This window comes from Chiloscyllium punctatum, chromosome 11, assembly GCF_047496795.1.
Source record: "Chiloscyllium punctatum isolate Juve2018m chromosome 11, sChiPun1.3, whole genome shotgun sequence".
Lineage (NCBI taxonomy): Eukaryota > Metazoa > Chordata > Chondrichthyes > Orectolobiformes > Hemiscylliidae > Chiloscyllium > Chiloscyllium punctatum.
The window spans coordinates 96,583,125-96,596,515 of NC_092749.1; the positions used below are offsets into that span (position 1 = coordinate 96,583,125).

A 13,391-nucleotide genomic window follows, 5' to 3' on the forward strand; every position below is an offset into this window, starting at 1 on the left:
GGTGCTGGGATGAGTTGGGGTGCTGGTATCAGTGGGGTGAGTTGGGGTGCTGGGATGAGTGGGCTGAGTTGGGATAGCTGGGATGAGTGGGGTGAGTTGGGGTGCTGGGATGAGTTGGGGTGCCGGGTTGAGGTGGGGGGGCTGGGTGCCGGTTACACTCGGGGTCGCTGGGTGTCGCTGTTGTCTCCCAGTCCGCGCTCGTGTTCCGCATTGCCCCCTGGTGGTGATCCAGGGACCTGCTCCCGGCCGCAGCTTTTTAAAAAAAAAAGCCGGGAGCCGGAGCCGGAGCCGAGGGGGTTCGCTCGCCCCTGGACACTGACACTCCGCGACACTGCGCTAACGGAGCCTCAACACCAGAGAGGGAGAGCCAGCGGCACTGCCGCCCGATCCACCTGAAGGAAAAGAGACTGCGGGCCGCTGAGCATTGACGGCGAGAGGAGGGTCAGGACGAGGAGGGTGTGTGTATGTGCAAACCAACTGGAGAGAATCTCAATCTACAACTGATCCGAGTCAGAGACTGAGCTCACCAAGACAACCTCAATCAGAAGTCTGAATTTTACCTTTAATTCTACTTTTGATTCTAGTTCCAATTCTCATCTCTTCTCCACCACCCTTTTGTCATGTCATTATAGCCCCAAACCTGTCTCCAGTTCCAATTCTATTCCAACCCCAAACCTAATCTCAATCCTAATCCCAACTCCTCCAGCAATCCTAGTACAAATATTCATTTTAATCCCAATTCTTGAAGTATCCACACTTAACCCTAACTCATCTCTGTCTAATCCTAATCTCCAGCCCTGACTCACCCCCTTCGGATCTCCTGGTGCCCCATGGCAACTAATATTGTGCTGGAGTGGCTGAAGAGCTTAAAATTGTCCCAGTATGGTGAGTCCTTCATGGACAATGGTTATGATGACCTGGAGGTTTGTAAGCAGATTGGGGAGCCTGACCTGGATGCCATTGGGGTTGAGGTTCCCGGGCACCGGAAACTCATCAAGGCAGCTGTGGCACGACTCCGTGAGGAAGAGGAAACTGGCACTGTTGTTTACTTCACTTTGGAACCACGAGCTGCACCCCTTTGTCAGCCTTACATCTACCCCAGCCTGAAGGAATACCGACCCAGAATGAGGACTGTGTTGTGGAGGCGACCACAGAAAACCAGTAGGAAAGTGCTGAACGACGTGACATCCAGCAGGCGAGCAGGCCTCAAGAAAAGGGTGACTTACTCCAAGTTCATACTGAAGATCAAGAATAAACAACAACAAGGCAGCAAACACCCTTATGTTAATAATAAGGTGAGTGATGGGCAGTGGGGGGAACATTCTCTTTATTCCAATTGACTCTTTTGGGATATAATTTACAGGAACATGAAAGGGACTAAAGTACTTGCTATGATGTGAGTTAGAAAGTGGCGTGAATGGCAGTTGGCATCAGATGTGCAGGAGATTTATCTTGTAACATGGACAAATCACTTTTACAGGATCAAGAGACGGCTCCCTGTCACACTCTCATGGGCAATTAGGGATAGCTCCCTGCCTCTGGCAGTGAAGCCCAACTCCCATGACAAAGAAAATGCAATGGGTGGAAGGTCATTTCTAATCTTGTAGTAAAATGTAAAGTAGTCACAGATATTGGAATCTGTCAATTTGTTACGAACATGTGGGAATTTCAGTTCCATATCGGTATTGACAAATCTGGTCCAAACTTGAGTTTGGTGTGAAGATTTGAGTCCTGCACAGGATTATAGAAAGGAATATAGACAGTTACCTGTAGTTCTATTTGTGCAGATATTTGACTATTGTATAAACATACAGCAATCTGCCTGATTTTTATATTTGGTATGTTATTGTAGGAAATCTGTGGGTAATTTGAATTCTAGGCAGAAATCTTCCCAGCATTTGAGTTTCTCACTGATTGACAGAATACTCTTACTTCATGTTTTAGTTTTAAAGTGAGGTATAATAATCAGGTGCATGTTTGAGTGCCATATGGGGACACAATAGTTGTCAGGTATGAGATTTATTCTCTTCTGTAATTCATACAGAAATTTAGAGAGGATTCATCAGAATTATGCAGGTTTGAGAAATTGTTAATGAGCAGTGACTTGAGATACTGGATCTGTTTTTGCTGGCTTAGAGAAAGCTAAGGGAAGACTTAATGGGTTTTTTTTAATTATGGAGAGTTTTGGGAGAGTAGTTAGTCAGTAATGAAGTGTTCTTGATTTTAAAATTTGTCACTAAGAAGTGAGAGGACATAGAATGCTTCACCACAGGGACTGGTTGATCCTGTGAAGGGAAAATTGGATAAATTTTTAAAATTAGACCAAAATACAGAACGATTGGGAAAGGACAAGGTAGTGGGGGATTTGTTTTTGCAATAGTTTGACTGGCATGGACACAATGAGATGATCTTTATGATTCTGTGGGGATATATATAATAGATTTAGTCATGTTTTACATTCTATACAGAATACAATGGATTGAATTATTTGAGCCTACAAGGCCTACATTTTAGAATGTGCTTAGCACTTGAGGTCCATACAGTAGTCAAATTTGGGATGTGTATCTTTCAATAGTACTCAATTAGTGCAGTTTCTAGCATTTCTTACCAATTTAAGTCTAGTCCAAATATCTCTTTGGGTTTAGAGGTGTTGACCATTCCCCAAAGCAGTCTAGCTTTATGCCTGAAGGGAAAGACATAATCACACCGTCTGTTAATCCGCACTTCATAAAAACCAGTCAGTCTCTCTGGAGACGAAGACATAATAAAAACCTATTGCGAAATCTTTGCCATCTGAAAGGGACTATCAAGATGCTTCAGTCATCCTCAGTGAAAAAGAAAACTGAGAAACAACTGGTATTAAATGTTCTTTAAAAGGAGATTAATTAGATAAATTAATTGGTTCCTTCAGCTATTTAGTTGCAGAGAACCTGAGTTTTTTTAAATTCTGATTCTTAGAGCGTTGTCAAAGCAACATTTTTCCCTTCATTTGGATTTCTGCACGAGTATTGGTGTAGTTGTTCTGTTGTGAAGATATTTTACACTTGTCAGTTTGGTGAATGTACAAAATGTCAAGCTTATTGCACTGAATCTTGCTTGAAAGATGGCCGAATGTTACAATGCTTGGCAATTTAAAAAGAATTGAACTGCTGCACTAATAGATACTCACACTCATGACTGGCATTATTTCTTGCAATTTGCTGTTCTCCCAAACATGCTCAATATTCCTGTGATCACAATTCTATGTCAATCACACGAATCAGCAATTTTGCTCAGCCATCCTGTTGCCTGGGAAACCTTTTCCCAGCAGCAAACGATGTATGCCTGACAACCAGTTTGACACTGAATTGAAAATTGAAAGTGACCTCTCGTTATATTGAAGCTGAGTAGCTTGGCAGAGCACTAAAATGATTAGGATTTGAAGGAGCACTGTGTATTGTGTTGAAGAAATCTCTTTTAATGATTTCTTTTTATGGGGGCCAGCATAATTGTTTTCAAACCATTAAAACAAATAAATCAAAAACCACTTGAGTAAACATGCCTGGCATTTTAAAGGCACTCACCATTGAATTTTGGGAAGATTTAAAGTTGCAAAGGACTGAAAATAGATTTCTAAAATGTAATTTGAGTAGTGATTAAATGTTACACTATCATCTGAGACAGTTAATGAGGCAATGTTACCAGCCCTTCTGAAAGGGTCAATGTGGAAATCCAACAGCATCACCTGAAAGAGTGCATATGGAATTTTGTCCATATTAATGAAATGATGATACAGTCAGTGGTTAGCACTGCAGCCTCACAGCAGCAGGATCCCAGGTTCGATTCCAGCCTCAGGTGACTCTGTGTGGAATTTGCACGTTCTCTCTGTGTCTGCGTGGGTTTCCTCCGGGTGCTCCGGTTTCCTCGCACAGTCCAAAGATGTACAGGTTAGGTGAATTGGCCACGCTAAATTGCCCGTAGTGTTAGGTACATTAGTCAGAGGGAAATGGGTCTGGGTGGGTTACTCTTTGGAGGGTCGGTGTGGACTGGTTGGGCTGAAGGGCCTGTTTCCACACTGTAGGAAGTCAAATCAAAATCAAATAAGAAAATATTTTCAGTAATAATGTGGAAAAAAAAGAGTTTATTCCTCGACAGGTAACATGGAAATACTGAAATGCCTCCACCAGAAGGAGAATGGGAAATAACACATTTCCTCCAAGTGCATGATAACTTGTTACAGGATGTCCTGAAACCAATAAGTTAGAAATATGAAATTATCTCTAATTAATATTTGTGGAAATGTGACATTATGTCATGCAAGTGAAAAAGTGGAAAGTGTATTGCGATATAATATCTCCTGGGAGCTGATATGGGATTATTATGTTTTCTTCTGAAAGAGATAATGTGGAAGTGAGCCCGATAAATAACTTCCTTTTTAAGGGCTGAAATTGAGATGGCAGTCATGAATATTAATGTGGAAACCTTACTGCATCCACTGAGGCAGATAATGTGGAAATGTGACAGTATGTATTGGGGTTTAAGTAGAAGTGTGATTAAAAACCCCAGCAAGAGATAATGTGGAAAAGATGCAGCATCTCATGGGAGAGATGATGTGGAAGTAACAGCATTTCTTTTGAGTTAACAGAAATCTTAAGACCATAACACATTCAGCCCATCAAGTCTACTCTGCCATTCAATCATGACTGATAAGTTTCTCATCCCCCTTCTCCTGCTTTCTCTCCGTAATCTTTTATCTATCCCCTTGATACTCAAGAACCTATCTATCAGTCTTAAATATACCCAATGATCTGGCCTCCACAGTCTTCTGTAGCAATGAGTTCCATAGATTCCCCACTCTCTGGCTGAAGATGTTTCTCTCTATCTCCACTCTAAAAGGTCTTCCCTTTACTCTCAGGCTGTGCCCTCTGGTCCTAGTCTCTCCTACCATTGGAAACACCTACCCACCATCTACTCTCTCCAGGCCATTCAGTGTTCTGTATGTTTCAATTCGATCCCTCCTCATCCTTCTAAACTCCATCAAGCATAGACCCAGAGTCCTCCAACGTTCCTCATATGTTAAGCTTTTCATTCCTGGGACCTTTCTTGTGAAACTACTGTGCACAATACTTCAAACATAGTCAGATCAGAGCCTTTTAGAGCTTCAGTTTTTATATTCAAGTCCTCTTAAAAATAAATGCCATCAAGTTTACCTTGACTAGAACTCCCAAGCCTCTTTGCATTTCAGACTTCTGAATTTTCTCCCCATTTAGAAAATAGTCCATGTCTGTACTCTTCCTACCAAATTGCATGACCTCACACTTTCCCATGTTGTACCCCATCTGCCATTTCTTTGCCCACACCTGTAAACTGTTCAAATCCTTCTGCGATCTCCCTGCCTCCTCAATGCCACCTGTCTCTCTACCTATCTTTGTATTGTATTAGCCACACACCCCCAGTTTATTCATCTAGATTATTTATGTATAAAGTGCAAAGTTGTAGTCCCAACACTGAGCCTTGCGGAACACCACTTGTCACCGGCTGCTATCCTGAGAAGGACCCTTTTTCCCCACTCTCTGCTTTCTGCCAGACAGCCAACGTTCTGTCCATGCTAGTAACTTGCCTGTAACACCATGGGCCCTAATCAGTTGCCTCCGCTGTGGCACCTTGTCAAAGGCCTTCTTGAAGTCCAAGTAGATAACATTCATTGGCTCTCCTTGGTCTAACTTGCTCATTACTTTCTCAAAGAATTCTAGCAGATTTGTCAGGCATGACCTCCCCTTGATGAGACCATGCTGACTTTGCTCTATTTTACCATACACTTCCAAGTATTCAGAAATCTCATCCTTCACATTGGATTCCAGGATCTTACCCATGACCGAGGTTAGACTAACCGGTCTGTAATTTTGCTACTTTTGCCTAGCCTTTTTTTAAACAGTGGTGACATATTTGCAATTTTTCTAGTCCTCTGGGACCCTCCCTGATTCTAGCAATTCCTGAAAGATCACCACCAAAGCCTCTGCTATCTCTTCAGCTATCTCCCTTAGAACTCTGGGGTGTGGTCCATACCTCCTCAGAGAGATAATGTAGATTTGACCTGGGAGGGATAATTATGTTTGTGGTGCGCGCTATTGTGGAAATGTGATGACATGTCTGGGAAGGATGATTTAATTTTGCAATCTCTATTTGGAATAATATAGAAATGATACAATGTCCTCTTTGTGAAATAATGTGGAAAATATTAAGATGATGTGGCAGCAATATTGTATTACCTCTGAGATATTAAAATTGTTAGGGTATACCTCAGACATATAATGTGGAAATGTGACAAGATGTGTTAGGGATAATGTGCAAATGTTACAATATGCAAGAAGCATTGTGGGAAAGATAAAGCTGATGTGGTAATAATACAATAGTTTCTCTGAGATGATGGAATTGTTAGAGTATATCCTCGTACAGATAATTTGAAAGTAGCAAACCATTTGAGAAAAGTAATGTGGAAATGTGAAATATTTTCTGATAAAGGGAAAATGTAAATCTCTCCTGACAAATTATTTGGAAATGATAAAATATGTTGAGAGAGAGGGAAATGTGACAATCTCACGGGCAATAATATGGAAATATTTCAAAATCTGACATACAGATTATGTGGAAATCATAGTGCCTCCTGAGAGAGGTTTTGTTGAATAGAGGCACATGAGAAAAATAACGTGCAAATATTCCACTATTATGTGACACAGATAACATCAAAAGGTTACAGTCCAATGTGCAAATGTTGCACTTGAGATAGAAAATGTGGAATTGTTGTAGAATGCTCTGAGACTGATAAGATATGATATTATCTCCTGTAAAAGTTCAAGAGTGAATATAATGGTGCTTCCTTGCAACAAATCAAGTGGAAATGATCGTCTGTCTTGATGTATAATCTACAACATTATAATATAACCTGAGGTTTAATGTGAAAAGGTTATATTATCTCCTGATAGAGGGAATGTGACAAAACTCCTAAGTGAGAATTTGGAAGTAATGCAGCATTTTTCGAGTGAGACAGTTAGAATCTTAAGATTCTAAGACATAGGAGTGGAAGTGAGGCCATTCAGCCCATCGAGTCCAGTCTGCCATTTCATCATGGCTGATGGGCAGTTCAACTCCACTTACCCGCACTCTCCCCATAGCCCTTTAATTCCTTGCGAGATTAAGAATTTTCAATCTCTGCCTTGAAGACACTTAATGTCCTGGCCTCCACTGCTCTCTGTGGCAATGAATTCCACAGGCCCACCACTCTCTGGCTGTAGAACTGTCTGCTCATTTCCGTTCTAAATTGACCCCCACTAATTCTAATGCTGTGCCCACTGGTCCTAATATTCCCGCCTAACGGAAACAACTTCCCAGTGTCCACCCTTTCTAAGCCATGCATTATCTTTTAAGTTTCTATTAGATCTCCCCTCAACCTTCTCAACTCTAATGAATACAATCTCAGGATCCTCCGTCATTCATCATATGTTAAGCCTACCATTCCAGGGATCATCCGTGTGAATCTCCGCTGGACACGCTCTAGAGCCACTATGTCCTTCCTGAGGTGTGGGGCCCAAAATTGGACATAATATTCTAAATGGGGCCTAACTAGAGCTTTATAAAATCTCAGAAGCACATCGCGGCTTTTATATTCCAACCCTCTTGAGATAAATGACAACATTACATTCGCTTTCTTCATCATGGACTCAATCTGCATGTTTACCTTTAAAGAGTCCTAGACTAACACTCCCAGATCCCTTTGTACTTTGGCTTTATGATTTTTCTCACCGTTTAGAATGCCTGCATTCTTTTTTTCCAAAGTGCAAGATCTCGCATTTACTCACGTTGAACTTCATCAGCCATTTCCTGGACCACTCTCCTAAACTGTCTAAATCTATCTGCAGCCTCCCCACCTCCTCAGTACTACCTGCCTGTCCGCCTAACTTTGTATCATCGACGAACTTCACCAGAATGTCCCCATTCCCTTCATCCAGATCATTACTATATAAAGTGAACAGCTGTGGCCCCAACACTGAACCCTGCAGGGCACCACTTGACACAGGCTGCTATTCCGAAAAAGAACCTTTTATCCTAACTCTCTTCCTTCTGTCAGATAGCCAAGCCTCAATCCCTGCCAGTTTTTATAGAATCCATACAGTGTGGAAACAGGCCGTTCTGCCCACTAAGTCCACACCAACCCTCCAGGGAGCCACCTACCAAGACCCATTCCCCTGACTGACTATCCTATATTTACGTCTGACCATTGAGCAATTTAGCATGGCCAATTCACCTAACCAGCACATGTTTGGAGTGTGGGAGGAAACCGAAGCACCTGGAGAAAACATGGGGAGAATGTCCACAAACTCCACACTGGCAGTCACCAGAGACTAGAATCGAACCTGGGTCCCTGGCACTGTGAGGCAGCACTGCTAGCCACTGAGCTACCGTGCTTTTTTTTTTTGACAGTCTCTTGAGGGAGGTAATGTGAAGTTGATCCAGTACCTACTGAGACAGATCTGTACATGATATAATACCTCCACAGAGACGGAGAGAGAGAATGTGAAGATGTGACTGTATCTCACGAGAGATAATTGAGTTGTTCGAATACCTCTTAAAAACATGATATGTAATTGTTACGGACTCTTTTGGTAGAAATTTATATGGAAGTATGATAGACCCTCCCAAGGGAGAAAGAGAGCAGTATTACAGAGCAGGTACTCTTGATGATATGGAATTAAATGCTGTTTAATTAGAGCTGATGGGAATGTTGCTGTATCCCCTAATAGACAGATGCAGAATGTACACAAAGGCAAAAAATGTGGCAGTGTCTCCTGAGAGAAAGAATGTGCAAATGTTGCAGAAGCTCCTATGGCAAATAACATGGAATTGTCATTCCATCTTCTGAGAGACGTAATGTAGAATTGTCACAGTCTGCCTTGAGACAGAGAAATGGTTATATATTTATCTCCTGTACAGGCACAAGTGTAAACATGGAAATACTTCATACAGGAAATCAGGTCGAAATCATACAGTCTTCCTCGAAATAATCTGCAAATATAACTGTGTAACCTGGACATTAATGTAAAAATGCAGCATTGCCATTTTCTCTTTCTGACAGGAGAGAATGCTAAGATATCTCTGAGAAATAATGTGAAAATGGGTCATTGCCTCTTAATAGCTATAATGCTGTAAAGGTACAGTATAAATAATGTGGAAATGATACAATATTTCTTTCGTGATGATGTGAATCATACAGTATCGCCTGAGACAGGTAAACGTAGAAATATCTCCCTAGAAGGAGAATTTGGAGCTGTCTCAGTAGCACTTATGTCATTTAATTTGTCTTATTTGGATACATTTTTAAGTGTGGGTTTACAATTTTGAGTTAGTAAAATAATGGGATTTTGGTGTATCTGAAATTAATAATTGTAGCCATGGTGATTTCATTTAAGACTTTTTCTGAGGGCTATTTCAGCAACCTAGTGAGTTTGTGTTCACTTTTAGATTTTACAACCTAGCAGGGTGAACCATTGTGTTTCAAGGTTTCTGTTAGAAATTTGTGGACTGAGAGATTCTTTTCAGCTGAAGCGAAACACCCATATCTCAAAGGGAGATGGTTTTTGTTTCAGTGCAGTGCTCCTGAGGAGGGAAGAATATAGTAACACTGATTGCCATGGAGTTAAGGAGTTAGTGAGATTTCCTGACTGCAAGTATTGGTATAAACCCTGAGGAGGTTACTTGAATCAGAGTACGTTTAGGATCAGGTGTATGAAAGCTCCAGGAAGCAAGTCTGCTGTCTTGGAGTTAAAGTCATGGGTGCGTAGTCATCTGTTGAGACATCACAAAAAGTAATTCAGTCATGAGTACCGCACAAGGGTTACTGTTGGATACTGTACAAGAGACTTTGGTAAAGCAAAATATAGAACATAGAATATTACAGCACAGTACAGGCCCTGCAGCCTTCAATGTGGAACCAGTCTGAAGTCCATCTAACCTACACTATTCCATTTTCATCCATATGTCTATACAATTACCACTTAAATGCCCTTAAAGTTGGCGAGTCTACTACTGTTGCAGGCAATGCATTCCATGTCCCTACTACTCTGAGTAAATAAATGACCTCTGACATCTGTCCTACATCTATCACCTCTCAATTTAAAGCTATGTCCCCTTGTGCTAGCCATCACCATCCGAGGAAAAAGGCTCTCGCTGCCCACCCTATCTAACTCTGATTATTTTGTATGTCTCTCCTTCTCTCTAACGAAAACAGCCTCAAGTCCCTCAGCCTTGCCTCATAAGACCTTCCCACCATACCAGGCAACATCCTAGTAAATCTCCTCTGAATCCTCTCCAAAGCTTCCATAGCCTTCCTATAATGCAGTGACCAGAACTGTACACAATACTCCAAGTGCGGTCGCACCAGAGTTTTGTACAGCTGCAGCATGACCCCATGCCTCCGAAACTCCATCCCTCTACCAATAAAAGCTAACACACCATATGCCTGCTTAACAACCCTATCGACCTGGGTGGTAATTTTCAGAGATCTATATGCATGGACACCACCATCTCTCTGCTCATCTACACTACCAAGAATCTTACCATTAGCCCAGTACTCCTTATTCCTGTTGCTCCTTCCAAAGTGAATCACCTCACACTTTTCCCCATTAAACTCCATTTGCCACCTCTCAGCCCAGCTCTGCAACATATTTATGTCCCTCTGTAACCTGCAACATCCTCTGCACTATCCACAACTCCACCAACCTAAGTGTCATCTGCAAATTTACTAACCCATCCTTCTACATCCTCATCTAGGTCATTTATAAAAATGACAAACAGCAGTAGCCCCAAAACAGACCCTTGCGGTACACCACTAGTAACTGAACTCCAGGATGAACATTTCCCAGCAACTACCACCCTCTGTCTTCTTTCAGCTAGCCAATTTCTGATCCAAACCGCTAAATCACCCTCAATCTCGTGCGTACCAATGGGAACCTTATCAACTCAGGGTAAGATTTTTGCAATTAATAGGGCCATGGGTAGTGTTGTAGAACAGAGAGGCCTAGGGGTTCAGGTATATAATTCTTTGAAATTTACACCACATGTAGACAGGTTAAGAAGGCATTTAGCATGCTTGCTTTCATTGCTCATACCTTTTAAATATAGATGTTGGGAAGTCATGTTGAAGTTGTACAGGACATTGGTAAGGCTTCTTTTGGAATACTATACACTTCTGGTTGCTCTGTTATAGGAAGGAAATCATTAAATTGGAATTGAGGAAATTGTGGACGCTATAAATCAGAAACAGAAATTGCTAGAAAAGCTCAGTAGGTCTGGCAGCATCTGTGGAGCGAAATCAGAGCTAATGGTTCAGGTCGAGTGACCCTTCCTCAGAACCATTCTTAGGAAAGGTCACTTGACCTGAAACGTTAACTCTGATTTCTCTCCACAGATGCTGCCAGACCTGCTGAGCTTTTCCAGTGATTTCTACTATTAAATTAGAGAGAGTTCAGAAAAGATTTACCAGGATGTTGTCTGGAATGGAAGGTTTGAGATATGAGGATTGGCTGGGACATTTTTCACTAGAGAGTAGAAGGTTTAAGGGTGGCGTTTTATAGAGGTATATAAAATCACGAGGGACATAGATGAGATGAATAGCAAGGGGCCTTTTCCTTAGAGTGGGGCAGTTTAACACTAAGGAGCATATTTTTAAGGTGAGTGGAGAAAGATTTAATAAGGACACGAGGGACAATTTTTGTTCATGTTTGGAATGAAATGCCAGAGGAAGTGGTGATACAAGTACAATAATGCCATAAAAGAAACGTTTGGATAAGTACATGAACAGGGAAGGTTTGAAGGGATATGAGCCAAATACAGGCAAGTGGGATGAGATTGGTTTGGGACCATGGTTGGCATGGACTATTTAGACTGAAGAGTCTTTTCCATGTTGTACAGGTTGTACTCTGATATCACTGTAGTTGCATTCCCATGTGTCATCATGTTATAGGAAATCATGCAATAGAAATAATGAGACCTTTGGGAAAAACAGTTTTGGTGGTTTGCCCCAACCCTATCAGTGAAAATTTAAACAAAAATAGTAGTTAACCTAATACAAATGTTTATGGGATATTAGGGAAATTGGAACAGTTCCTTAGTTAAGTTGTTGTGGCGGGTCAGTTAAGTTTTCCAGTAGTTACATTATTCTAAATTCTGTTTTCTTTTGTTCGTGTTTCAATTGTAGTGTTTTAATAAATGCTGTTTTGCTTGCAGCCGAGTGGTTTGACCAACTGCATCACACTGGAATATCCACTTCACAACTACCTTTAAAATAAGAAAAAGTTAGGGACTGGGCTACCTTCTTAAAATATTTTGAGGGGGTCTGGCCTGGTCCATATTGTGCAATTCATCAGAATCTTCAACTGATTACTCTCAATTGGCATCTATATCTGCTGGCTGCACTACATTCCAGCCAGTTTTCTGATCCCATCCCGTCGTAACACTATACAAGTCCGATTCCAGAATGAAACCCACCTTGATAGATCAAGGGCGGACTCTTAATTTCTTTCGCTATGTGTCAGTTTTGTCAAGTTTTTCTGAGTGATTCACATTATGATGCTTGGGAAACATCCATCACCTTACTTCACAAAACCTGCCTGACTCCACCCTTTAGTGCCCCTCTCTCACACTCTCGCACTATCATATCATGTGCTATTTCCAAAACAACTCACTACTTCCTGGATATCCTAGAATTGACTCACATTCATGGTGCAGCACCACCTTTACAAAGATATTGTGCACCCATACAAGAACTGTCAGTCCACTGCTGCTCTGCGTGGTTCCTTACACTGACCCTGGATATTGCAGACAATGGAAAATTGGTGCCTCTCTTTGTGGACAGGGAGTGAAGGTACTGCTGATGGGGATGAGGTGATGCAGAGTCAGGACATCTTTTTCTCCCAGGCCAGCAGAGGACACCATTCTACTGGAACCATGCCAACCTGGACCAGGGTTACCATCCAGGTGAGTGCAGTCTTAATGCACAGAAGGCAATGAAGGAATGCACAGAATGTAGGAAGAAGATCAATTACCTTCTCCGCTCCGTCTGTGAAAGTGTCACCATCTTCTCATTGATACCTCACACTCAGTCTAACTCTGCTACTGTACTCACCATTTCCTGCGACATCTTCCTCGCTAACATCTGACCCTGACTTAAGGCTGAATCTCTTCTGGGCGAAAGTGAGCACTGCAGGTGCTGGAGATCAGAGTCAAGAGTGTGGTGCTGGGAAAGCACAGCTGGTCAGGAATGAGTCTCATTCATCAGGAATGAGTCTCTTTAGCCCAAAACATCGATTCTCCTGCTCCTCGGATGCTGCCTGACCTGCTGTGCTTTTCCAGCACACACT

The 13,391-nt window shown here is 41.8% G+C and overlaps 1 protein-coding gene across 1 annotated transcript in view; it reads left to right on the plus strand.

The window, feature by feature from the left end:
- The first annotated feature begins 283 nt into the window (after nucleotides 1–283).
- sash1a (SAM and SH3 domain containing 1a) overlaps nucleotides 284–13,391 on the plus strand; it is a 128,071-nt gene continuing 114,963 nt past the window's right edge. Inside the window, 1 exon segment of the mRNA XM_072581326.1 lies at nucleotides 284–1,295. Within this exon segment, the coding sequence (XP_072437427.1) occupies nucleotides 831–1,295 (465 nt within the window). The 5' untranslated portion in view covers nucleotides 284–830.